The sequence below is a fragment of the Colletotrichum paranaense genome, assembly GCF_030867605.1.
Source record: "Colletotrichum paranaense strain IMI 384185 chromosome Unknown Scaffold_1.1, whole genome shotgun sequence".
Classification (NCBI taxonomy): domain Eukaryota; kingdom Fungi; phylum Ascomycota; class Sordariomycetes; order Glomerellales; family Glomerellaceae; genus Colletotrichum; species Colletotrichum paranaense.
The window spans coordinates 691,794-717,353 of NW_026848959.1; the positions used below are offsets into that span (position 1 = coordinate 691,794).

The window sequence follows — 25,560 nt, forward strand, 5'->3', positions numbered from 1 at the left end:
CGGAGAATTGAAGACTAATGTACGAGAAAGCTGCCGGTTACTAGATGCTGGCAATCCATACTGTTTCGCCTGTTCACTCGCCTGCTCGCTCGTATCCGAGATACTCCATGATCATTCCTCCTCTGTACTAAAAAGCCGGATCTTTGCCCTTCTCAAGCGCCACCGCCGTATCATGCATCTCCTCCAAGGCCATGTCAATGATGCGGGCCTGAATCGATTCCGCCTCCAGCGAGTCCTCCGTATCCTTCATCCAGCTTGCGGAAAGTTGCTGTGCCGCCTTGATTCGCGCCATATGAAGCCTGTAGGCTGACTTGGAGATCGTCATCTGGTCGTCTTCTTCGGCCTGCTTCTTCTTCTCGCGCTGGTTCTGCAGCTGGGCTTGCTCCTTGAGACGGCGGAGAGCGAGGGTTCGGGCGACAGTCTTGACGGCGTCGGTGCGCTTCTCGGGAGCAATGTTCTCGACGATGTAGGTCGCGACTTCCTTGGCGGTGTCTTCAGGTCGCTTGTGGTGCTCTGCTTCGTGCTCCTCTTGTGGCGTGGGGAAGTAGAAGTGACGGCAGGAGATCGTTCGGCGCGGAATTTGAGATTGTTGGGTGTCGATATCCATGGGCATAGTCGAAGATGCGCCCATCTCCGAGGGGGCTCTGGAAGCTGCCATTGTACGCTCGCTCTCGCTGCCAGAGAAGGACATTTGCGAGTGAGGGTTGAGCCAAGGGAATGGGCCTTTGTCGTCCATTGTTCTTACTTTGTTGACCCGGTATATTGGTGTAGCTTTGACTGTCGAAAATTCTTTGATCGAGAGAGATTGTTTCCGCGGTTTTTTCTTAGCTAAACCTTTTGTGAAAAGAAAGGGGTCATGTACTTGATATCTGCCTTTGCCGAGCGGTGCTGTCTAATAGGCACCGCCTTCGAGTGACTTGGTGGATAAGTCGAGGAAGGAGCCCATGACATATGAACCCGTCCGCTCAGTCAAATCACGGTGTACAGACGACTCTGTCCCATAAAAGGAAGGCCATTAATCAAAGCGAGATCAAGAAGCATCGAGTAGTTCTCATTTAGTGCTCACTGGGGCCTTTCCATTGATACATCATGTCTCGTCTTGGTTCTCTTCAGAATTGTATGCATGGAATCACTCCAAGTCCCTCTCGTCTCCGGTATCCCCGCTCATAGTCTCATCAACCTCCTCAACCGCCTCTGCGTCTTCATCCTCTTCGCCACCATCACCCTGTTCGGCATTATACTGAGCTGCAAGAGCCGCCTCTGCAGCCAACTTCCTCTCCTTGCGGACATCCCCTGGTGTGGGAATGCCGTGCTTACTCTTCTTGTGCTGTTACTTTCATGTCAGCTTCTCCTCTAAGGTAGATTGTGGTTGTGGCTTAGCTGAACTTACTCTGTAGAGAGTGCACGCAGAGGTGTACCTCTTCGCCTGATTGCAAACATCACACCCGTACATATCTTTACCGCGCTTTCGGCCCCGGGGCTTCCCAGTCACGGCAGCTTTGCCTGTCTGGACGATTGCGCGAGCAAGGACAGCAGCTTGACTGGAGATAATTCCTCCTGTACCGATGGTGGAACCCATGTCAGTCTGAGGCTGGGCCGTGGCAACGTTGTTGCCGTTGTTAGAGCTGCTCGGGGCGTCAGAGCGAATGCCGGTAAGGCCGAAGTTGTTGAGATCGAGTCCCATTCTGCGAAGACGCTCCTCGATTGAGATATCTTCATCTCCGTCGTCGGCGATGATATGGTAAGGCTCAGGAAAGGGGGAGAGGCCCTGCTCGAGGCGACCAGAGATGCGACCCCAAGCTGTCGTTGTACGTATAATCAGCGCATCGAGGCCGAGGTTTCTGGTGTCTTGTTCCATGAGAATTGCCAGGGTGAGCTGTCGCTCGAAGGTTCTCGTTGCTCTGGGAAACTCATAGTTCCCACGCTGAACTCGCTGCTGAATAAGTCGCAGTGCGGCCACGGTAGTATCACGAATACTGTTACGGGTTGCGCCGGTGGCGAGTTGCTGCATGTGAATTGCACGTGCGAGGTTAGTCTCCAGCTGAAATGACATTGTTCTGGAATGATCTGTTAGCTTAGATGGAAGATACAATCAGATTCAAAGAAATGGGGATAGGGAAACATACGCGTTCGATTTTTTTTGTTGCGTAAACAAAAACGGCGGCCAGCAGGTAGATGGGTGGACGTGGAAAAGGCAAGTTGACTGCTAGGCCCGTGAAGTAGGGTTTCTATGAGTAGACGGAAGCAAGCTCACACTGCTTGACCATTAAAAGAGAAGGAAGGAGCGAGCCACAGGTGAAGATGTTGTGGAATAAACCAAAAGATTTGTGGTTATTCGCAAACTTCAGATGACCAACTTGGTCATTTTGGCTGGTACGATGCAGGCCACACCTCATAGGTCTGACTAATGGAAGGAGACGAGAACCTGCTCTGTGCCTACCGAAAAGTAACGAATGATATGAGGAGGATGATGGCGTTTCAGGGAAGAGACAGACCCCTAGGCGGTCGACTATCTGTTCTTCCGCGCGCAGCTCTCTGCAAGCTTTCCAAGGCCTTTCGAGTTCTTTTCGGTCTATTATAACTTCTCCTTTGACTCGCAGAGGTTCCAGTGGTAGCATGACCTTGCCACATCCCATCGGACGGAAGTAGTCGTAGAGGTTGCTGATATAAGTCTCACATCTTGAACCCGAATTGTAGTTATTGTGGGAATCGTGGGGCGCACGAGCAATCTGGAGGCTATACTTGGAGAAAAGGATGTCAGTTATGATTTAATACAGTAGAGCCAGGGCTATGAGATATGTAACTTACGGCGGAGTTTTGGCGATTGATGTATTTGTCTACGAACCAGCCAAGGTTCTCACCACACTTGAAGATTACACCCATGCTGTCAACATCGATGGGCCAATTCGCCTTAGGCAAAATCTATTCCATTGCCGGACCGCACTGCTGACCAAGAAGAACCTGAAGGACACGTTGGGCGCCCAGTGCTCCCTTGCTGCAGTTGTCAGTTTCTAAAGGGCTAAGCTTGCCGACTGTTTCTAGTCCTATTAGCACAGCTATCCTGGCGAGGTTGTAGTTTCGTAGGAGGGCCCCGGGTCTGACGTTCTAGCAGCGGAGGGACTTATGAGTACACCTAGCGGCTTTCTTCGTTCATTATGCGGCTTTGTTCGTTCATTATCAGAATCAAAAGTTACCTCGACAAGGTAGTTTAGGAGATTGGGTCTTCCAGCAGAAAAGAGTGCAAGAAAGATGGATCAGAAACCGATCGTATACTGGCGTCTGGTAACTGAGTGGCCGTGCCAGCAACGTCTGGCAGGCCAGGAGTGAAAAATCAGAAGCTTGGGGATGCTGATGATTAATAGAATGGGTGGAGCCGAGAAATAGAGGTTATATCGGTAAATAAACTTTTGACTGTTCCCTACTCTGAAAGTAGGGAAGCAGTGGTAGGAAGAAGGGATGCCTGAACTCTGGTACACTCGATGTGTTTCCATCTACATGTAAACTGGATAGCAACATCTTGAAGAAGGAGATCGGTTTGAATCAAATACAGTACTAGACGTAGATAAAAGTGATCATACTCCCCATTTCTGCTAAAACGACACGAAACTATAACTCCTTACACCCCCTTTCCTTTATCTTTCCTTGCTCTCTTCTTCGTCTTGGGGGAAAGAGAGGAGTCGTCCTCCTCTCGTGGTCTTTTGCCCTTATTGATGGGACCGGAGTTAGGTAAGCTAGCCTTACGATCGTCTTCATCATACTCTTCATACTCACCGTTGAGGATATTATCTGGAAACTCGCCGACGTCTGATTCAGCAGCAGGAAACGTCGGTCCAGTACCAAACAGGATGGATACAGATGGATCGGGTCTACTGGCTCTCATGGTGCTTTGAGGAGAGGGAAGGATGCATTCGCCACGGATTAGGCGTTCGCGGATGCCGAGATAGACTTCCAAGACTGCCGCGACCAGAGTGTTCCAATCGAGGCCCGAGGTGGCACGTTTACCGAGCATAGGAAGAGTGAAGACTCCCTCAAAAATGTCAGCGTCAGCATTGGGGAGGCTCGTGTTGCCCTCGAGGAGACGGCTGCTGACCCTCCAAAAGGCCAAGTCTGTTCTCAAGATGAGGTCCTTGGTAGTTGTAGTTTCTGGATTGTGCTCTCCCAAGATTGCGAGAGAAAAAGCATTCTCGACAGCAAACGTCATGATTGATTGGTTCTGGAGTGATCCTTAATGATTTGATGAATGTGGTTGAGAGCATTGATCCTCGCACTTCTTGGATTAGCTTTAGTCTTTAATGCTCAATGTCCGTGGGTGAAGAATTCGTCTTTGTTGACACCTCGCCAGAGGGAGTGAAGACAATATCATTGTGAAGTTAAACAGGGCCCTGGAAGAAAGACATGCCGGCTAAGGATTCCTTTATGGCGCAGGCTCATAAATCTTGTTTCAGGGATAGAACAATAAGGGGAGTAGGAAAAGGTAGTTGGTGTCAATTTGAGCTGTCTTTCACGAGGCTGTCTCGACTTTTGTGACTACTCTGTGGCCAGTGGACTGCTGAAAGTGGATCGCTTTGTAAAATCTCTCTTTCATCCTTTGAGTAGCCTGGAAACTTCCCCAGCCACTCCTCAGCGGCAGTTCAGGGCTCGTCTCATGCAAAAATAATGCGTAAACCATCGCTCCCAGACCAGCACTGTTACACATGAATGCCTGAATCAGGCGGAAACCAGCTTAGGTCAGGAGTTGATCTACTAGAGAAAACAAGTGGGCGACTAACGGAACATGAAGGTATAATCTATTCGACTGTGGGAAACAACTGTAACCGAGCCAGGCCCCCAATTGCGAATGAAAAGTTAAAACATTGACGAGACGCTGAGTGGTATGCTCATTGTCTGCAAAAGCTTCATTAGCCAAAGATATCGTCGTTTGAAGCCCCTGGTTCGCAACTATCTCAGCTCCGCCGCTTCGAGAAAGTCGGCTTTCCGCGTCACAAGATCTAAATCAACCGCTGCAATCCTGGCATCTCCGCTGAGTAGGTAAACAAGACTTAGTATATCTCGGAAATGCGAATTATTTACTGCCATCTCCCGTCGCGATAATCCAACGAGGCTCACTAAAAGCGATGGGGATCCAGGACTGAGACTCGGGAAGCCAACCAGCTTCGACCATAAAGAAAACATGAGGGTTCCAATGTCCATGGTTCTTCTGCTACAACTTGGAGTTTTGAACGGCTAGTGCTTAGCCTAGTATAACGGTATTTCTGACAATCATACTGATTATAGCAAGAGTAGCAAGAGTCTAAGAGAGTAGCCGATAGGTTTCCGCGTCCAGGTTCTCTCGTGCAAAAAGGGTACAGGAGATGACTAGATGACCTTTGCACAAGCCCGCAGAAGCTTTGATAGTTGTCGGTGAGCTTAATAGGTGTTTCAGTCGGAGGCCAATCTTGCGGGCCGGCTTCGATGGGTGAATTGACTATGAACTTATTGAAGGGGGATCCTATTACCAGAACAAGGCAAAAAGGTTATGATGATTCGCATGAAGATACAAGGAGAAGTATAGATGCGTAACGCTATAAGCTAAGTTCGGTCTCAGCAAAACGTCTGAAAGAAATACCACACGATGCTTTTTTGCAGTGGAGCTCCAAAATTGCACCTCAAATTCAAACAAATATTCAGCCCCAATGACGGAAAAGCGAATAAGCTTATACAAACTATACAAAGCCCGTAGTTGAAAAACTAGTCCTCCATATTGACATCCTCTTCATTTTGAGGAGCGGATCCGGATGGACCAGCCTGTGCCTGCGTGCTACTAGAAGCTGTGGCATTGGTTGAGGTTTTGGGCCGGGAGGGCCTCTTGGGCGGTGCTGGATACCCATGCTTAGCCACCATGTGCTATTGTGAAGTCAAGTTAGCATTTTAGCTCAAGGAAGGAATCAGGGAATAAGTAGACTTACATCAAGGAACGTTTTACGGCGGGTGTACGAGGCATCGCAGCCGTCGTACTCGCAGGGCCAGAGCTTGTCTCCCTCATCGCCCTTCCTTCTCGGCATTTCTGTATGCGGGTTGTAGACGGGCTCGGGTGGAGGGTTATGAACAGCTGGAATAGGGGCGTTGGGATCGGTGGGGTAAACGGTGGGCTGAACGAATGCAATGGGCTGGGGAGTTTCACTGAGGCGAATGGGGATATTGAACTGGTGTCCTGGCTGAGCTGGGCCAGAGCTGGAAGAGACATGGCTGGGGACACCGGTGAGGTTGATATACTGGGGACTTGGCGGGTCATAGATGTCGTCTGGGAAGTATTCTTCAGAGTAAGGCCGAATGTCGCCGCTTTGAGCGGCTTCGCGACGGAGAACGTTGAGAGCTTGGAAGAGTTGATCGAAAATATCCTCGTATGATGTGCCGGTGGCGACGCGCATGCCACGGATGCCAGCGGCGAGGTAGTGGCGGAAAGAGAAAGACATAATGAAAATGAATTGAAGAATTGTGAAGAATAGGAGCTTGAATGCACAACTCCACCTCCGGAGAAGCTCTTGGATAACGAAAACGGGGACCGAATTATATGTGGCTGAGAGCAATGAAGTGGGGGTAGACTGCCGGAGACAACTTGTTCGTTCAGTACTCGTGAAACTGTGAACACGTATCTTTGTTGATGGCTGCTCGTTGAAAAGGCTATGAAAAATGAAAGCTTCGATCAATATTGCTAACATGGAAAAATGAAGACTGGGAAGCGAAGTTGGGAGTGACCTACTGTCAACCCGCCTGAGATTTATTACCACTAGACTGAGCGCAGGGCGAAATGGCTACACTTTGCCAGCTTTGAGCATCAGCAAAACTGAATCAGAATAATGACGAAATTTATTTGAAAGTTGAGCGTTGTCTTTCAACCAAACGGATGATCTAAAATAAGAAAAAAGGGAAACAGAACACAACTGAATGGTCGTCTTCTAGCCCGCTTGTTTCAATTGACTTGAAAGCCGACCAACCCTCAAGCTTTCGAGTATCCAAGAGATGTCGCTTGTCTCAAGGCCTGCAAAGGGTGCGCAGTGTTCTCGACCGTAAAGTCGAAATCTGTCTTTGAATAATCGTCATCTTGATGACTGAAGCTATCGTAATCGTGAGGGATGGTATGTTGGATTGAACCCCTTCATTTCAATGAACGGTCTTAATAAGAAGAAGGAGCCAGATCTGGCATATTAAACGAGTACGATTCCAGAAGTATCCCACCGAGGGCGTCATCAAACGCATGACGAGCGAGTGGAGGGCGAGGTTCGGGGTGTTCTGCTCTTTGAGGTTGCGAGAGTGAGTTCACGCTCAAGCGTTCGAGGGGCTCTGGGGAGATCATGATTACCGTCGCAAAAGCAATCAAATAATGGTGCAACCATTTGCACTCTAGAACGGCGGGATGATTGTTGATGCCTCCAAAAAATATCATTAAGATCATAGCCACTTCCTAGTGACATGGCGTGTTAGCTGATTTCTTCGTGACTCATGACTGAGCAGGTGATATTATAAGCGCTTACCATCTGGTTCCGTTGCATAACCTGCCTTTCCAATTTGCCTTGTCTGTTCCCTTCCTATCCCTGACAGATTTGACACACAAGTACCCACTCAAGGGTGGTCCTTGATGTCGAGTTGAGTCTGTGTCTGGCATTCATGGACGGGACTCTGGGACACAATCTCTTTGTTCAGGAGCGTCAGCACCGGGCTGGGCCGAACAGGGGCAGGGCGGCTGCCAAATTTGAAAGAGGTACTGGTGCTCTTGGCGAATTAAGGGAAGCTCTAGAGATCATCAAAAGCCATTGTGCTGTTGTTGATACTTGATGACAAGAATATCAGCCTGCTGGTGCTCAAATGCTACCGTCGTCTTAACGTGATTATTGAGATTGCCACAAGAAGCTACATCCATACGCTCCCTCCGAACTGTTAGCGGGCTGAGATTCGCTGAACTCTTAATCATGGCAGGAAGATCTTTCCTTACCCAGCTCTTTGCAGCAGCGCTTGCAACTCAATTGTATGGTCCTCAGCACCCCCAGTCTCGTGGTGGGGAGCCTTTGCCCCCTCCATCATTGCTATTTTGTATTGTGACGAGAGCAATGAAGTGGCAATGATGGAGGTGGAAGTATAACTAAGGTTCTTGAGGAGTTCCGCAAAAAGAATAGTTCGAGCAGATGACCCAGCCGGGGAAGAACCCCGCAACACGAGTTGCGGGTAAAGATGATCCTGGGCAGCGTATCGGCGAGAAGATATCCGATGTCGTTAGATCTAGGCGGCAAAAGCTGTTCTAGAGTACCTAGAGCAGTCTTGAAGCGCTTTGGATTGTGTCCTGTGAAGTTAGAAAATGTTAACACTCAATGTTTCCAGACGGAATCATTCTATTTTTGGTGGGCCAGACGAAAACCGGAATCGAGGGAGCTTACCGAAGTTTGTTTTTGCTGGCTATGCTTGGCTGGAGGAAGAGAAACAGCGGTGTTTGGAAGTGCCTGATGTGTGTGAGCTTTGTGAAGGGCAGCTTTGACAAAAGCTTGGAAAGAGCCAAGCTCATGAAAACAGGGATTGTTATGATGAGTGAACCAAGATGCGACGGTGAGAACTTCAGATGGGGATGGCACAAATGATCTCAAAGTTACCGATAAATATGAGGGAAGCCGGATGATAAGAACTGAAAGGGCAATAGTGTTTTAAGGCGGTGATGGAGAGCGGTGAAGGGAAGGAAACGCATAACCTGGAAGTGTAAGATCGGAAAAAGCTTTATCGATTCACAAAAAATAGTCAGGAACAATGAAGACAAGAAAAACGAAGGAGAGAGGGGAAAACATTTCACCTAGACTGTTGTCATGTTGGGGACCAAGATCGCTAAGGAATTATGGAAGGGAAGGAAGTCAGCCAGTAGGACAGGTGCAGGCCAGGTAGAGGCGGAAGTTGAGATGGGCAGGTACAGGCCGCTCGAGATGTCCAGCCGCAGTCGGTGAACGTGTGATTTTGATGAAGGCGTAAGAAGGCGCTTGATCTAGATGGCCCAGAAAGGGGGCAATGAGAATTTGTCAGATCAACGAGTCTTCAGGAGAAGGACATGAACTTGTCAAGAAGGAAGACAGTCCACCACATGACATACCAGGAGACTTCTTGCCCAGACAGATGGCAGACAAAGCTGTATCAACATGAAGGAAGGAAACCTATCAAAGCGGCGGAGTTTTCTTTATTCGGCTCATGTTTAATGATGAAGGGACGTGTTGACGCTGTGAAGCAGAAAACAAGGCCTGGTGTACTATCAAAGGACTCAGGGTTCAAGATATGGACATTCCTAAGGATAGAACTATTGTCCGGCCATCGCCATCATCACCATCACCATCACCACCACCACCACCACATGAGATGCCCTTGCTGGGGGGGCTGCCAACATGAGATGCCCTTGCTGGGCAGCCCGCATATTGAGATTCTCTTGCTGGGCAGAGCTCTTTCCAGCAGCTCCTTGCTGTTTAAGCAAGGTATCTCCGGCTCTTGTTTCCGCATTCCATGCCGGGTTTGTTGCTTCCCAGACGACTGACTCCCAAGTCCATCCTTTGACTCTCAAGAGTACTGAATTTTCACGGACGCATCGCACCTGAGCTCAGTTCGTAACGGGGTGCTGAGTCTGGTAGTGCTTTAGTGAGGTTAGTAAGGATATCGATGAACAATATGTAATGAGGTGACTCACACGAGCGCGCGAGCTCCTGAGCGTGAACCGACGGCCGCAACCTGGAACCTCACAGACGTACCACCCATGGGTCCAGTAGCTCGGCGGGTATTGGGGTACCCGAACGAGTCGGCCAGAAAAAGGGTCCCGCACTCGCAGCCGGCCGCCGAATGGAGCTGCTGCTGCTGCTACAGCAGGCTTCTTGGCGCTAGTGGCTGATGCGGAACGTGTGTCGCCATGAAGCTGTCGATGCTCACCGCTAGCTGAAGCAGCATCTTGGGTTGCGGTAGTAGTAGGCTGTCCATGTACAGCGTCGGGAGAGGTGTTGACATTCTGGCTAGCCAAGCCCATGGAAGTGGGAGCAGGAAGGTTCGCGTTGTCGCTGGTATTGGCAATATCGGCGTCAGTGAGATTAGTGTTCACATTATAACCCTCGTTGACGAGGTCCAGCGCTTCGTGCTTCATCCTAGATAATCAATCCATTAACTAGCCGTATCGCACGGTAGCAGGGTTATCTACCTATGCAATGCAGGTGTGAGACTAACTTGATGGCTTGGTGAAGAGGGTGTTCAATTGTTGTGCCGGTGAAGGAATATAAGCGAATGTGTTGACTTGGGAGAGAATGTGAGAGAGGTGGGATTGAGAAAAAAAATGGGAAAAAGACAGGTGGGTGGCTAAAGGATGGAAAAAGAGAATGGAAGTTGCAGTCTCTAGGTGAAAATTCTGATTGCAGCCTTCGCCCCGAGGAAAGAGGCTGATATTCCTCGCATATTCAAGTTGATGTATTGCTGATGTCGTAAATACGTACCGAATCTGGGGACCGGGGCAGCCTCGTGCTCTCTCTCTCTCTCTCTCTCTCTCTCTCTCTCTCGCGAGTGATCCACTTGCTGTTCGAAGCAGGCACCTCACCAACGGCTTCATTTGAGTTTCGTTCTCTTTCCTCTGTGTTGACAGTCTCTTTTTAATCCTACTTTTGTCGGCCTTGCCAATATGTGGTAGAGAAATCTGGAACTCAGAGTTACTTTTCAGCTGAATTTTGGATTGAGTCGCTCGGCTTTCCTCAATGGCCAAGTCGAAGGAGTCTTCCTCGTAGGGAAAGTCGAAGTATGTCTTCTTGGTCGTCTTACTCTTCTCACTCGTCGTCGCCTTATGGTCGTCTCTAGGGTCGTAGAAGTCTTCGCAGTCGTTCATGCACTCAGCCTCCTGTCCTCGTACTCGGGCACTTCTCTATCTCCGCTGTGAGTGACTTTCTAATTATGTGCTGTTGATCAATGGCAATCTTAAGATGACGTTGTGTCTGGTTACGACTCTTCTCCTTTTACTCTTGCCATCAGCTTCTGGCTGTCGAATATGTCCGCGGACACGGCATACGTCTGATCAAGCATCGAAGCCAACACCATAATCGCCGATGGGTGATAATTTGCGGTAGTATCGTCGTTATTGATCTTTTTCTTTGCGATGCCCTTCGAGAATGCAAAGGGAGCGGTGAATTCTTCCCCAATCCGCACTCTGGGTGGAACGGTGTTGTGAGTTGGCTTGCTAGAAAGCTCCGCCACAGCGGAAGACTCAACGGAAAAGCAGATCCCGTTGACAGAGTCGTCTTCTGCTGGCGCTCCTTACAAGTTTCGCTGTTAGTCGAACCTTCGAGCGTAAGGGTTATCGTCGCCGATAAATACGGTGCTATTGACATCTAGCACGGGAAGCTGCAACATTATTTCGTGCCCGACTGGTTTGTCCACAATGACGACATGCTTCCTCTAAGGCGCCCCACGTGTTGGTCTTTATGTATTGATCATTGCGATAAAAAAACACTTGGCAAAGATTCGGTGTCTTCTTCATCGTTTTTATATAATTCCGCATGTCTGAACTGGTGCCAATGTCCATGGCAATTCCATGCATGTGAAGCCATCGATGAGTCTGGCCAGGGTGGACGCAACTAGATCTCAAGGAGGCGCTTTGAGCAGAGCAGGAGTCGCTGGGTGCGACGGAAGATCCTTGAGTCTTCACCCACCCCACGGCCTTTTGTTGGTGGCGAATAGCCTCGCCGGCTATGTCCTAGGCCCCGGCGCCAGGTAAACCAAGACTTGCAGGCAGGAAATAATTCCTTGGCTCCTTGCACCGATAGAAGGGAACTGTATATTCTGTGAAGAATCTCCTCTGCTTATTCCGAAATCAAGGGCTTTGAGTTGCTGGGCTCGGGGAGTAACCCCGTGTTACTGAAGGTAGTGATCCGTGTATATGCCACGGTGTGTAATGATTTAGCCCATGGCGAGGGGTTTGATAATGTTGGTATACACGTAGGCAGGTCAGACCTTTCGGTCGCGACGAGGTCAATATGGGGGTCTATTTGCGCGTATTGAGTGTGTAGGAGAGGAAGATCGTAGGCAGAGCCCGCGATCCCTCAGTGGGTGGAAGTAGGTGGAAGGGTCCGTCTGCACGTGCCCAAACTGCCTACCCCCCCCCCCTCTACCTAGTTGTCTAACTGGGCCCCTTTTCTGCCTCGTAATCCAACAGATAAACTTTATCCATTCTGGGAAGTCGAATCATCGTTCTATTTGTGACCAAAAAAAAAAGTCAAGGAATTATAGGAGATAAAAGTGAGTGATGTAGTGAAATTCCTCAACAGTCAAGAAGGGCAGTTGCCAACCTTCTCCTTCGCCTTTGGATTTGGGTAATTGAAAGGGCCTTCTGCCAGTAACTTGAGCGCTCGCTGTTTTTTGCACCAATACAGTCCTAGTCAGGATTATAAACACCAGATCCTTTCGCGCCTGACGTGGTAGTATTCCCAGTTGTCGGGATAAGCAAAGCCACTGCGATAGCTCACTGGCTGCCCTCATAAAATGCGATGAACTCGAGAACTCCCGTTCAAGTGAATGCCTCAATACCAGGAGGCCCGTTAGCTACCCTTTGAAGCAGGTATTCCCAGCACAGTCCGTAGGCAGAATTATTTCATTTTCTCTCTCGCGAGGTACTGCTTATTCTACAGAGGCCTTTGAACATGGCGAGAGCCTGGCGGGAGTTTCCTGATGTGCGTCGCCGCCTTGTCGCTCAAGATCTCGGGACTCTTGTTCTTGAGGGTGCACGCGTTTATATAGTGCCGGGCGAAGTCTACCCAGCTGGACAGCGTCGCAACTTGCAATGCCTTCTCCAGGACGCAGACCAATCGATCCGTTAAAGAAAACGAAGGACAAATGATCCTTCCCAATATAATAACACTAGTTAACACCAGGTTCTGCTTGAGATATAGGGCCCGGAGTGGCGAGTTTTTATTGCTCCAATAGAACAAATACTACAGTAATATGGAAAATGAGGGGAGAATGTTAAAGGAGATCATGTATCAAACCAAGATGTATTAGGTAGCGTGTGGCCTATGACTGACGGATATGAGAGAAACTTGACGCATGTCTGCGCAGTTGGAGTCAGTTCTCGCACTTGAATGATGTCCCAAGCATCCTACCACTCGAGGCCTCTATGCGAAGAATTTTCTTCGGGAACAAACGCTGGAACCGCAAAATTGCAGAGTGCCCCCTTAATTCGATCTGGGACGCTGACCGCCATGGTTGACCTTGTAGTGCTGTAGCAAATGAAGTCAGCAAAGGTCCCATCGGTTTACGAAGACAAGAAACGTACCCGGGTGCGAGAGCCCTTGTGCTCATAAGAGCGTCCACAGCCAGCGAACTCGCAGACGAACTCGTCTCTGTCGTCGTTTTCGTCACCGACAGTCGGGGTCGGCGAGACACTTTCGCGGGCGGCTTGTTTGCGAGCAGAAGCCATCGCCAATGGAAGCGCGGTACGCAGAACTCGACGAGTGTCAGGTGTACCAGGATTGGCAGGTGCGACATGAGAAGCAAAAACTCGAGTAGCAGTAGGCTTAGGAGCTAGAGCAGAAGCTGGAGGAGGGATCTGAGCGACGAGAGGGACAGATGCCACAGCTGGGACAACTGGTGCGGCGGTTTCGGGTGGATCGGCCTGCTCAAGCATCTTCTGCGTGACCTTCAGTGCGACGCGCAAGACATCGTCGAAGGGAGTGTCTGTGTCGGTGGAGCACTTTTCGAGTGCTTCGATGACTCTTTGTTCGAGGGAAGGTGTCATTCTGAGCCTTTTGTTAGCCAAGGGAGAGAGGAATTTTGAAAGCACAGACTTACTCGTATGATTGAGCTTATTTCCCTCAGTAGAAAATCTGATTGTTTGTGAGAGAGGAAAAGTTTGGATTGAGGAATCTGCGGAGAGATATGGTGGTGGAGAGAAAAATTGAATAATTGGTCGGCATGAAAAGTTGAAGCCGGACGAGCAGAACCTATTCCGCGGAAAGTGAGATAAATGGGAAGGAGCGATCTAGTTGCCATTGAACTCCTTCTTCCGATTCTCCTCAAGTCCTCTATGACGGCGATGCGTGGATCAGGAATCCTCCACCTAGCCGTCTTTCTGCCGCTTGAGTGAGCATGATGACTATTTCGTCTTAAACCTGTGTCCTCCGGATTTGAATGATCCTTTGGCTTCATCGTTACGTTGAGCCCGTGAGGGATTCTGCATCGGGGACATGCTGGATAAGCCATAATGCCTCGAGCGATTCTTCGCATAGTTGTAGACATGTCTTGAATTTCTGGCTCCAAATCTGGGAAATCGTCCTTGATGTCATCCGTCTGTCTCCCTGCTGGTACTAAGCTCGATTGATCTGGCTGAGGATGTTGAGCAAGATAAAGCTTCATGTGGATTACTACCAGCTGTAATTATCTGACATTAATGCAAGGCTCAGCAGAGAATCCTTAATCTTCGTCGATATCTTTGCCTTTGGCATCACGCCTCTCACGTATGATTTTGATGAGCGAGAGAAAGCTCTTGCAGGGCGGGAAAACGTAAGGATGAAAATCCTTTCCATATATTTCCTTGCGACCGAACAATAGCTTTCCATCGTAGAGTCCTCGGCTATGAAGTAGAACGACTAATGATCCAATTGAGAGTGCTTCTCGGGCAGTTTAAAACCCTCTGCCGGGAGTCCTTCTCAGCCTTCTCCTCACACGCACGTATGCGTTGGTCTTGGAGTCGTGGTCAGCCGATACCATTTTTCGTTAACGATCAGAAGCTTCTAAACATTAACAACAACGAGGCATTAGCCGTTGAAATCAGCTTTGCCTTGTACGCTCTCCACATGTCCTGCAGCTTGGCCAACAGCGCCGCGTACAGGGTAATCATCATCAAGGTGCCCTGAATATTGAAATCATCGGCCGCAGTATACCTCAGACGGTGGACACAAAGCCCTTGCCAAACGCGGTGAAAATAAATCAGAAGATCCAGTTCGCGTGCAGACATCTCCATCTCTTCGGTCTGGGTACTTGTCGCTATAAGATCTCCCCGGTTGCGACCAACTACTTTAACGGAGAGGTATTCCGTGTTCCTATAACCAAAGGGAGGAGTATGATATCTAGGAACAGACCATACATTGGCTCAGGATCGGACTATCGGGCCAAAAGAAGAACACCAGAGGAAGAGATCTGCAGTTGACGATAGTTTTGATGGATGACGTTGGTGTTTGCTCCTCCGAATGAAGCCAAGTTGGATGGGGCTGGCAGGGTCGGTGGAATGTGCAAGCCCTTTAGCTTTAACAAGTGAGTTACGATCGGCGAGCCATGATGAAAGACGCTTTTTGACTGGCGTCTGGTGTCGACGAAACTAGAGGGAACCCAGTCTTGCTTCAGGTCGACAACCTGCAGTTGTGCTAGATCAGAGAAATGGTATGAAGTAAGAGCCGAGGGTTTGATGATCACTGAGAACAAATACTGAAGTGACGTCAGACTCTGGACTCAGGGTAAAGATTGAGTAGAGCGAGCATGCCGTCGGGTATGACAGACTTTCATATTGCAACACAATCCCGCCTTCTTCCATTAGGTATCACCTCTACGTCAGGGCAATCCCTCAATGAACAAATAAGCGAAGATAATGGCCTCAGCATCGATCCAAGAGCTCGGGGATGGATATTGATAAAATCAAGGAAGGCTGGCCTGCTTGTATCACTTTCGCAAGCTCGGAATCCGACTTGGTTGGAGTGAACTGCTCCCGCAGTGAAGACGACGGGAACAGCTTGTAGATGATCTCGGGAGCGAGTTCTTTGAGTCTCCATCGTTAACGAGATTGGCTGCCGATGCCCGTGGTTAGGCCTATAATTAGAAGACGGCCGCTTGCTGAATGCTTGGGTGAAGCGTGGACCTCAAAGTGTCATCAAGGCCCACCAAAAGTTGGCAGACGAGACTTTGAACTGTCCTTGTATTCTCGGTACCGGGGCCGTCGTTGCTGGGGCCCTCAACCATGCCGTCATCCTCGTCCTCTCTGCGCTGCGACTTCTCTCTCGCCTCGTCGGCCGCCTTGTGATGCTTGGCGTGCGTACTGAGGCTCGCGCCTCCAAGGGACTGGAGCTTGCGCGCTCCGGCAGCATCCATTGTTGCGCGCGCCATGCGCCTCGACGGGTCAGTCAGCGTGGCAAACCGGAGGTCAGTACTAACCAGCGACACATTGCGCATCGCTGCCAGGTTGATGCGAGGCTTATCATGCCTCTTGACCGTGCCTCCACCGCCGATGGTAGGGAGGATGTCGCTCGGAGGCGGGGAGATCAAGCAGGCTTCCGGGCCCGGGGATTGATCGGGCCCGGTCGCTCAGCTGAGGTAGTTCATATGACGGCTTGAAATTGAGCCTAAAAATGCTTCTCAGCGTTGTAGAGTCGATGTGTCGACCTGAGTGAAGAATTAGCATCCATCATCCTGTAATATTATCGCGAAAAAGAGTCATCTTACCCAAGTTACCTATGTTCAGGAATCTGTTTGTGACCTGGACTTCTGCCATAGTTTCACATTCTGGAGCATAAGATGAGACCGCCTTAGGAGTATTCCACAAGGTGATGGTCTTTCCCATCGTGCTGTTGGCAATCCAACTAACCAGATCAGGCCGGAGCTTGTCACCGCTGGCAGCCACCAGGGAGATCCAGGGGCAGCCGCCATGCTGTTGACCTGTAGTTTAATTCTTTCTATCAAAGTCGGCGTGATCCAGAATGGCACTGGGATTATGTCAGTGGTTATGCCCTTGGTGAAAGGATAATGGGAAAGGGGGCGTACTTGGCTTCTTTGAGCGTGGGGCGCTTGTTGGAGGAATGAACCTCGATCAGGAGCCTTTCGAGATGTCTAGTGAGCAAGGGTATGAGGCAGTCTTTGTCCTTTTCACTGCTCATTACTTTCGCTGGCCTCTAGCTTCTTGCTGACCGAGAACGATGCTCACGATGCGCTGCCCCGTCTCGAAGGCCTAGGCCGGGGAGTATTCATACCACTAAAGAATATCCAAGCTTCCAATGAAAACCTGTCCAAACTTCTGCTCTCCCATCATCTATTCCATGTCTTCATATACCTGCTTTTCAAGACGCGTCTCTTGCCAATCGCAGTATACGACAGCCTCCATCGTGGACGAGCACACTGCTGAAGGATAGGCGAAAGGTTGACCGGTCTGATCGTGATTTCCTCCACCGCGCCTCCCAATTTTCTCGAGCTGTTTCTTTGCAGTCGAGTGTTCGAGCTGATCGTTGTTTCGTTGGAAGAAGATCGAGGGTAAAGGTGTCACCACGATGGCTAGAACCAGAAGTATGGGAGGTGGTGGGTACCCGGCCGCTCCTGCCGTTTCTGCCTCTCCTGCTGCTGGCAAGAATGTCACCAGCCATCAGCCAGATTCACCATTGAACACCCGAAAAGTTCGCGTGTACCTCAGCCTTGGCTCTCAAATATCCAATACCTCATCTCCCACTCGTGGCAGCCTTCGTTCCGGTCGCAATAGACTTCCTCTTCCAACATTATCATCCACTTTGCGCGAAGACCGTATCATCTAGGACTCCAACTACGAAGCAGACGACTCGGGTCCAGCTTCTCTCGGCAAAAGCGAGACTAAAGAACCTAAAGAGTTCGAGGATCTCAAAACAACTCCCAGGGCCAGGGCGAAGAAACTCAGCCCGCGGGTAACTACCGAGAACATGTCGGCCGCCACTCCTTCAGAAGCGACGATGGGCAGCACCACAGGCACCACCGAAATCATGACGGACGATGAAGGTACCCCAGTCAACGACACCCCAATTCCCCTCGATCTCTCCAGCGCCCGCCGAGCCAAGACCCCCGACATGGACATCACCGGTTCATCGAGTGCCTCCTCAGCTCCCTCGACCCCTACCAAGCCGGCCTCCGAGCGCCGCAAAGCCACCCCCAAGGGACCGAAGTTCATCTCTCATAAAGAGGCGAATAGGCAGCTTCGCGATTTGATCGTCGCCCACAACGAGAAGGGAGCCGAGATGAAAGAAACGTCGGCGCTGTACAAAGACTTGATACGCGAGGAGAATGCGACCCCAATTATCCTTGACGAATGCGTTGCTGTCGCTAGTGCTCGACTTGTGCGAGCCATTGACGATGTCGAGGCTCTTGAGGCTGGTCATCCGCCGAGAGTGGTGCTCTATCCGGCCCATAGAATTCCTGAGCTTCTTGCTGCTGTCGAGAAAGCTGAGGCCGAAAGGGACGCGTTCGATGCCGAGAATCAGCGCCTGTTCGCAAAAGTGGCCACACTGAATGAGGAGATCTACGCTCTGAAGGCCAAGGTGAAAGTTGCCAGAAAGGCCGAGCTTGAAGCTAGAATGCGAGAGGGCTTGTCAACTCCCTCGGCGGCCTGCAACAAACCCATTGCGCCTTCTGGATCTGGGCTGCCGGTCATTCTCGGAACCCCGATCGATTCGACGCCTACCACTGTTGGGCGGGTGGGATTGACTAACAAAACACCTGGTCTGGATAAATCTCCCGCTAGCTCAAAGGCCATCGTCCAGAAGTCAACTGCGCGGAATTCCAGAGCGGGCATGCGGGCATCGAGCTTGAATAACCCTCAGACGCCGACTAGAAAGAGAAAGGCTCGACACTGATGGTTTTGGGCTGTGGCTGATCTCTCGCCCGGGAACAAGAGCTCTTTTTATCCTACTTGCCTGCGCGACATTGTATGATTACACAGTCGCCAAGTCGCAAAGGTAAGTTGGCATTGATTGTTCGAATAAGCTTTGTCCGTTTCTAATGCAAAAGCAGATGCGCCTTGACCATGACTAAGCTTGCTATGAGCTCATTAACCACAATTGCTTGCGATCAAGCATACTTGCGACTCCGTTATCTGTTTTCCTACCAAACTTGCCGTCGGGCTGTATGTCAATACTCCGTTCAAACATTTGCTCAAAAACCAGCTAACTTGTATTTCACATGCAGGTTGTCCCGCTTTAGCCCCGAGAGCTAATCCATGGCCAAATGTACCCCAAATTGCGACTAAATTTGGCAGAAGTCTCATGACATGTCCGCGGATCGCGGAGCCGGATGGACCAGGTACCAAATGCCGCTTGCATGATCTTCCGCCAATGCAGACGCGGCAGCGGGTTGCGCCGCTGACACCTCTCGATGCATGTTACCATCAAAGCATGGCACTTTTCCCCGCGTTCTCCAGACTAGACAGTCTAGACTAGCCGCGCAGCATACCATTCTACCGATCTTGGGGGGTTTCCAGGCACGCACATTGGGTCGCATATGCGGGGAGGATTGGAGCTAGGCATTGGCGGCTTTTGAGGGATGATGATGATGTGTTGGAATATGAATTGGCAAACAGAATACGGCGGGCCACACATTTGGCTTAGACTGATGTTGTGACTCAGGATATCCAGGGGACACGTTTGGTATCGTATCCATACCTGTTATCGCTTTGCGCATTCTTGTACAGTATTTTCAGGCACGCCCGCCATGAATCAGATCTGTTTCCCTTCTGCCCCTTCGCCGTTCTATCTTACTCTTGACTAACGATCCCGTAGTAGAATACAGCTTGGCGATCACAATCCAGCTCGTATCCGCCTTCTATTCACGGACAATTTGTCAATACTGTCCGTCGGATCCCGGCACCACGTTGTCGCTGATAATCTAACTCTAAACATGGAATTAACCCCTCGCGCCCTCGCCCAGACTGCGGGGCACAGCTCGAGCTCGAGACTCTACGTGATCCTTAACCACCATCAACGCCACATCCGTGCCGGACCCAACCGATCGAGCTCCGTTTCCCAGAAGCGTCTCAACCGCCGTTTCGACGAACGCCCAATGGTCCGGCTAAGTTACCACTGAATAAAACCGTTAGGTCGGGTCATTCCAGCTTCCCTTTCCAAGAGACTCAAGCTATCACACGGCCCGCGTATCCCCGTTTACGATGGCACTCTAACATACGAGGTCCACCATTCGAGTCAGCTCCCCTGCTCCCGTCATCTCACTCGAGGGAAGGAGGTCAACTTGGCTGCGTAGGATCGTGAGAGCATAAGAAGCAGACGAACCTCTATCCTGGGTTGTATCTGAAGTCCTTGTCCTAGCAGGCCCCGGCTTCTCAGATCTCTCAGCCATGCACTTCAAGACTCTCGCTGCCTTGGCCGTGAGCCTGGCCTCCGTCTCCCCCGCTGCTGCAGACACGACGACCACCATCGACGCCAAGTCGAACCGTGGCACCTGGGAGGGATGGGGAACTTCTCTCGCCTGGTGGGCAAAGCGCTTCGGCACCCGCGATGACCTCGCCGACATCTTCTTCACCACCAAGACCACTACCTTCGGCGGCGCAAGCCTCCCCGGTCTGGGCTTCAATATCGTTCGTCACAATGCCGGTGCTTGCAGCACGAACAGCATCAACGGCGAGAGCATGGTGGTCTCGACCAAGATGATGGCGTCCCGGCAGATTGACGGACACTGGGTCGACTACACCAACACCGACCCGGCCTCATCTGCCTGGAAGTGGGACGTCGACGTGAACCAGCGCACCATGATGCAAAAGGCCAAGAGTCGCGGCGCAAACCGCTTCGAGCTCTTCTCCAACTCACCCATGTGGTGGGCAACCAAGAACCACAACCCGTCCGGTTCCGCCGACGGCAGCGAGAACATCCAGTCGTGGAACCTCCAGCAGCACGCTGTCTATATGGCGAATATTGCCAAGTACGCAAAGGACAACTGGGGCATCACCTTCGAGACCGTCGAGCCCTTCAACGAGCCCACCGCGAACTGGTGGAAGGCCGACGGCACACAGGAAGGCTGCCACATTGACGTCGCCACGCAGGCAACAATCATCAACTACCTCCGCACCGAGCTCAACAACCGCGGCCTCACCAGCATGTCCATCGCCGCCTCGGACGAGTCCTACTACGACCAGGCCGTCACCACGCTTCAGAACCTCGGCGACACCGCCCTCAAGAACGTCGCGCGGATCAACGTCCACGGGTACCAGTACGCCAGCGGCGCCCGCGACAAGGTCTACTCCCTCGCCTCGGCGCGCGGCCTCCGTCTCTGGAACAGCGAGTACGGCGAGAGCGACGCGACGGGCGAGAGGCTCGTGAGCAACATGCTTCTCGACTTCCGATGGCTGCGGCCCACGGGTTGGGTGTACTGGCAGGTTCTTGACGGCGGCGGCTGGGGTGTTATTGATGCGGACAATGAGGCTGGTACGCTTGGCTCGGCGAACCAGAAGTACTTTGTCTTTGCGCAGTTTGCGCGCCATATCCGCGAGGGCATGCGTATTCTGGATGGCGGTTCGGATAATGTCGTCGCGGCGTACGATGCGGCCAACTCGAAGCTTATCATCGTTGCTGTCAACTGGGGCGCGGCGCAGTACCTCAACTTTGACCTGAGCGGATTCTCGCAAGCGTCGACGAACGGTGCTACTGTCACGCGGTGGAGAACGCAGATTGGAAGCGGTGATCGCTATGTGCAGGCGACTGATACTACGATCAGCGGGACCAAGTTCTGGAGTTACTTTGAGACCAAGATGGTGCAGACGTTTGAGATTCCCAACGTCAAATTGTGATTGGGTTCGGAGGTTGATTTCGCGATGTTATTCTCCTAGGATACACGGAAGCAGAGTCCTTTCAAGGTTGACAACAAGTAATGAAATCATATTTAAGCACCTAAATTCTTCCAAAGTCAAGTGAAAGTTTCAGGTCTCGCGTCTCGAAAAGGCCAAGGGACATGAAGACTCAACAGAAGTTCCAATGCTGAAACGATGAGACTTGACGGCATGTGCTTCGCTCACCCAATCATCAAACGTGCAAATATTCGTTGACTAGACAGTCTTCGGTTGACATATCGCGTCTGCTCCGTATCCGCCATCTAGGCTCAAAGTTGACGACCTCCGTGGCTGAGCACCGGCCGAGCCCAACCTCAAAGAAAGACACAACATCAGACCCAACCTCAAAAGCGCCTAATTGCAATGGGACCTAGTCTTAATGCGTGGTGTTGTCGTATATTGTCCGCGACACGTGCCCCCATCCCTTGTACACTATCACAGCGGGAAACCATTAGCTGTCTCCCTCTACATTTCAAACATCGCGGGGAGGAAATTGGAACAAAAAGGTGGGTACGAACAAAGTTCTTGCACTGGTATCTGCGTTCACCGTGAGGCCCGTGAATGATGCATTGGTTCGATGCTATAGCGCACATCTAACATCATCGTTAGTTCTCACTATGGCCTTGCTGGTGTTTGGTGGTTTTCTTACACCCCATATCATCCATGGCTTTTCTACTTTGTGCGGAGGTGGTTTCGCCATTGCGTCATTTGCGACGTCTTCGAAATCTGTCATGTCCGTGACATCTTCGACAGGCATGGCGGCGGTGGCGCCGAGGCCGAGGAGCATCGCGACAACGAGAATATTAGGTAGACGCATTGTTATGATATGTCCAAATAAGTGGCGTATGTTGCAATTTTGCGATTACATGTTTGATGATGAGGTGGGAAGGAGGTCGAGGGGGTCTTAAGGACATCCCGGCGATCCGGGTTGTCAATATTTGTTCACATTTCCGGGGTAGACTTTCAGCCACGAAGTTTCCGTCAGATTCTTATACAATCAAGACCTTTGCAGCTTCCATTTTGATGGTGCCCGCTACCCGTTGGTCAAGTACGACGATAGTTGACGTTTGCATGGGAAGCGAAATTTCCACCAACTGCCGATGACGAAGATATCTGGTGGTTTTCTTCGCCTGACAAGTCGGCCCGGCAGGATCCAGATAGTGACTTGTGCGGAGCTGTCGTTAAAAGCCTACCATATGACCAGGACAATCACTACTACCTCAGTATGCCCTGACTTCTAGTCAATTGCTATCTCCCAAGGATTGACGCCCTCCATTCCGAATTTCGGGGTTCGCAGAAGTCTTGCTCCACTTACCGGACCTGGCAGATTTGCAAGGGACTTTGGGCGCTTGATTGGATTCTGGTTGGTGTTGGACCGTGCCTGAAAGGAAACCCCGGGCAGCGGCGCAGGGCGGCCGGAGGGATGCTGATCCCTCCAGCCCAGAGACGACAGCAGGCTTCCGCAGAATGTAAGTAAATGATCAAACAAATGTCCGTTCACCTTAGACGCTCAAGCCTAAACGGCGAGCCAGCTGTAGTACCAGTCAGCTTTTTTATAGATAGAAAGGCGACATTAAGGCGAACTGCTCTTAAAGTGAGGAAAAGTCCGATATACTGCAGCCATTCTCTGCGATGGTGTGGGTTGTAAGATGAACTATCTCAATAGACTCCTATTGTGTGAATAACAGTCCAACACAACCACATCTGCAAGGACGACTGCTAGGTCATCCGTACGACGACTCCATTGGTACTGCGCCCTAGCCCTGAAACCGATAACGTGACTTTATGAAGGGCAGAGTCACTTTAATCTTCTCAAGGTAGAAGGCAAAAACAAGTATACACAGAGTTAATGCAAAAGCGAAATCTGTCGTACATAGACACGTACAGAACCTTAACTAATGATGGAAGAACCCAATAGATGCTTTGAAAGCTTTGTATTACTTCTTCATCTCATTTTACAGGCGTGAAGTTTGATTCGGTATTGCTAGAAATGAGCATGTTTGTCGAAGCTGAGTTATTTAACCCGTCATATCCAATGATAGAGCTAATTTTGAGATCGTGTTTTTCACAGTGTGGCCGGATGAACCAGGCAATACTAATAGGCATGGCCCCACAAGTAACAAGATTTGGGAGCAACTGGAAGTTAGCAAGTCAGCTTGGATTAACAATTGATCGGCAACGAGCAAGCTTCAGAACACAGCACTAAAAGGTAGATAATTAGGTTTTGCCAGCGCCTGCTTGAGTTTCTGTAGAAATTGAACATTCATTACATCTAATGTGCTACGAGGATATGATATGAGTGTCAATAATTATGCTACAGCAATAGATTCGAGTGACGAAAAGTCATAGTATAAAAACGCTGCTTTATCTCTTTCTTCATGAATTCTGCAATAATCACCGGACGCACAGTTATCTTCAGTTATTAATATTGGCTCACATTAGTAACTGCAGCTTCAATCTCCATGTTTTTCTTCAAAGCCATCTTTATCTTGGCATTGACAGCCCTGAGCTCATATGCTCTAGACTCTAGCCCTCCTGAAACACACGATTATTCTCAGCCTGCTTTCTACGTCAACCTTACAATGAACGGATTTCTATCACTTCACGACTAATATAAACAGTGGCATCAAAAGACAGCCATTAGACGCGACTACGTCTTGAATAAGCTGGATGAAGTCTGTCTACTTATCGGGCCCATGTATCGATTTCAAAATGGATGGTGTTCTGCCCCTGCTAAACAAAGAAAATTCTACTGCCACATTCCAGGCATCCCTTCATCCCGCGAGGAGAGAAATAGGCTGAGTGGAACACGGGCCTGTGGAAAGAACACGCTGTGTAAGACACGCTAGATTTAGAACGTAGTAGGCACCTCGGTTCAATACCCCTATTGCGAAGCAGAGGTGCAGGTCAACAAGCCTACTGGAAGCAGTAGCTATCAGGGTGAGTTTGATTGGGACACGGTTGAATCGCCAAGCTGGGCATTCATCAATGCTACGGCAGCAAAGGGCCAGCATCTTGGATATCAATATACAGATGGGTCTTAATCCAATACGGAGCAGGGTTCTTCATGGTCCTGTACTCGATGCCCTTGGGGTTCGGGTGCAAAACTTCGCATGACTCATCCGAACAACCAAATGGAGGGATATGTCAGCGCTTTTACCCCTTAAGAACAAAGGAAAACACATACCGAGGCATCTCATAGTTGTAGTCTAGCTCTCGCAGTTACATGTCCGGAGACGATAAGCTCTTAACAAGACCAGGGTGTGGAGGGGTAAAAAGGAGCTTGCTTCAGTAAAATAGCCAGAAAATAGCCTAGTCGACTTTACTAGGACTAATCTTATTAACTAGAGGCGGTATATTTCAGGCTTTGTAACCTAAGGCTTGCTATAAAACCTCAATCAGATAAACCCAACTAGCTCAACACTCCCTTCAACTACGTCATTCATCTTGACTTTTAAAATAAGATAGAAATATATCGCCAAGGTCGCTTCTAAATAAACCGTGAAATTTAATCTCGGGCTATATGACCGCCGCAACATCGCACAGTCGCTTCTTACTATTACGACCCAACGTGCATAACCAAGACCAGGGCCTGCCCCGCAGGCTTGCGGCGGCTGCGGCATACCATATATACAAGCAGACGGGAACATAGGGTGACTCGCGCGGAACGGAAGAACTATGGCAAAGTCACGTGCAGATAAGATAAGATCAATGAGCGCCTGCACCATAGTGAGCACTCACCAATATCCACTAAGCGATCACTCGACAAACAAGGTGATCACCAACAAAGGATATGTTCAGGAACAGGACTTATATATAGGATGGACTTAAGCCGGGCTCAAGAACAGACTTCTATAGCTTCTTCAGCAATCAATTTAGTATTCGATCTCACGATCACTTCCAGCTATCTTTACTAAGAATCCCTCTAATAAGATTACGATTAACCACCAAAGCCTTACGACTTACAGCACATAGCTTCAGGGAAGCTG

At 50.1% G+C, this 25,560-nt stretch overlaps 11 protein-coding genes across 11 annotated transcripts; 3 read left to right on the plus strand and 8 right to left on the minus strand.

The window, feature by feature from the left end:
* Positions 1 to 127: 127 nt before the first annotated feature.
* Positions 128 to 736, minus strand: CPAR01_00227 (uncharacterized protein; the record flags this gene model as incomplete). The annotated part of the gene is made up of 1 exon (XM_060484520.1): positions 128 to 736. The coding sequence occupies one exon, from the start codon at positions 734 to 736 to the stop codon at positions 128 to 130; it is 609 nt and encodes a 202-aa protein (XP_060355377.1).
* A 393-nt stretch (positions 737 to 1,129) lies between these two features.
* Positions 1,130 to 2,053, minus strand: CPAR01_00228 (uncharacterized protein; the record flags this gene model as incomplete). The annotated part of the gene is made up of 2 exons (XM_060484521.1): positions 1,130 to 1,327; positions 1,391 to 2,053. 2 exons carry the CDS (start codon positions 2,051 to 2,053, stop codon positions 1,130 to 1,132), a joined length of 861 nt encoding a protein of 286 aa, XP_060355378.1.
* A 1,563-nt stretch (positions 2,054 to 3,616) lies between these two features.
* On the minus strand, positions 3,617 to 4,201 carry CPAR01_00229 (uncharacterized protein; the record flags this gene model as incomplete). The annotated part of the gene is made up of 1 exon (XM_060484522.1): positions 3,617 to 4,201. One exon carries the CDS (start codon positions 4,199 to 4,201, stop codon positions 3,617 to 3,619), a length of 585 nt encoding a protein of 194 aa, XP_060355379.1.
* Positions 4,202 to 5,727: 1,526 nt separating this feature from the next.
* Positions 5,728 to 6,452, minus strand: CPAR01_00230 (uncharacterized protein; the record flags this gene model as incomplete). Its single annotated transcript, XM_060484523.1, has 2 exons — positions 5,728 to 5,883; positions 5,946 to 6,452. The coding sequence occupies 2 exons, from the start codon at positions 6,450 to 6,452 to the stop codon at positions 5,728 to 5,730; spliced, it is 663 nt and encodes a 220-aa protein (XP_060355380.1).
* A 3,146-nt stretch (positions 6,453 to 9,598) lies between these two features.
* Positions 9,599 to 10,855, minus strand: CPAR01_00231 (uncharacterized protein; the record flags this gene model as incomplete). The annotated part of the gene is made up of 3 exons (XM_060484524.1): positions 9,599 to 9,631; positions 9,686 to 10,130; positions 10,473 to 10,855. 3 exons carry the CDS (start codon positions 10,853 to 10,855, stop codon positions 9,599 to 9,601), a joined length of 861 nt encoding a protein of 286 aa, XP_060355381.1.
* A 2,338-nt stretch (positions 10,856 to 13,193) lies between these two features.
* Positions 13,194 to 13,756, minus strand: CPAR01_00232 (uncharacterized protein; the record flags this gene model as incomplete). Its single annotated transcript, XM_060484525.1, has 2 exons — positions 13,194 to 13,238; positions 13,295 to 13,756. 2 exons carry the CDS (start codon positions 13,754 to 13,756, stop codon positions 13,194 to 13,196), a joined length of 507 nt encoding a protein of 168 aa, XP_060355382.1.
* A 2,069-nt stretch (positions 13,757 to 15,825) lies between these two features.
* On the plus strand, positions 15,826 to 16,341 carry CPAR01_00233 (uncharacterized protein; the record flags this gene model as incomplete). Its single annotated transcript, XM_060484526.1, has 1 exon — positions 15,826 to 16,341. A coding segment is annotated over one exon (516 nt), but the record flags the coding sequence as incomplete, so codon positions are not given.
* Positions 16,342 to 16,464: 123 nt separating this feature from the next.
* CPAR01_00234 (uncharacterized protein) lies at positions 16,465 to 16,653 on the minus strand (the record flags this gene model as incomplete). Its single annotated transcript, XM_060484527.1, has 1 exon — positions 16,465 to 16,653. One exon carries the CDS (start codon positions 16,651 to 16,653, stop codon positions 16,465 to 16,467), a length of 189 nt encoding a protein of 62 aa, XP_060355384.1.
* Positions 16,654 to 17,267: 614 nt separating this feature from the next.
* On the plus strand, positions 17,268 to 18,593 carry CPAR01_00235 (uncharacterized protein; the record flags this gene model as incomplete). Its single annotated transcript, XM_060484528.1, has 2 exons — positions 17,268 to 17,390; positions 17,526 to 18,593. The coding sequence occupies 2 exons, from the start codon at positions 17,268 to 17,270 to the stop codon at positions 18,591 to 18,593; spliced, it is 1,191 nt and encodes a 396-aa protein (XP_060355385.1).
* Positions 18,594 to 20,086: 1,493 nt separating this feature from the next.
* CPAR01_00236 (endo-beta-1,6-galactanase) lies at positions 20,087 to 21,532 on the plus strand (the record flags this gene model as incomplete). Its single annotated transcript, XM_060484529.1, has 1 exon — positions 20,087 to 21,532. The coding sequence occupies one exon, from the start codon at positions 20,087 to 20,089 to the stop codon at positions 21,530 to 21,532; it is 1,446 nt and encodes a 481-aa protein (XP_060355386.1).
* A 415-nt stretch (positions 21,533 to 21,947) lies between these two features.
* CPAR01_00237 (uncharacterized protein) lies at positions 21,948 to 22,388 on the minus strand (the record flags this gene model as incomplete). Its single annotated transcript, XM_060484530.1, has 3 exons — positions 21,948 to 22,003; positions 22,086 to 22,164; positions 22,221 to 22,388. 3 exons carry the CDS (start codon positions 22,386 to 22,388, stop codon positions 21,948 to 21,950), a joined length of 303 nt encoding a protein of 100 aa, XP_060355387.1.
* Positions 22,389 to 25,560: the final 3,172 nt, after the last annotated feature.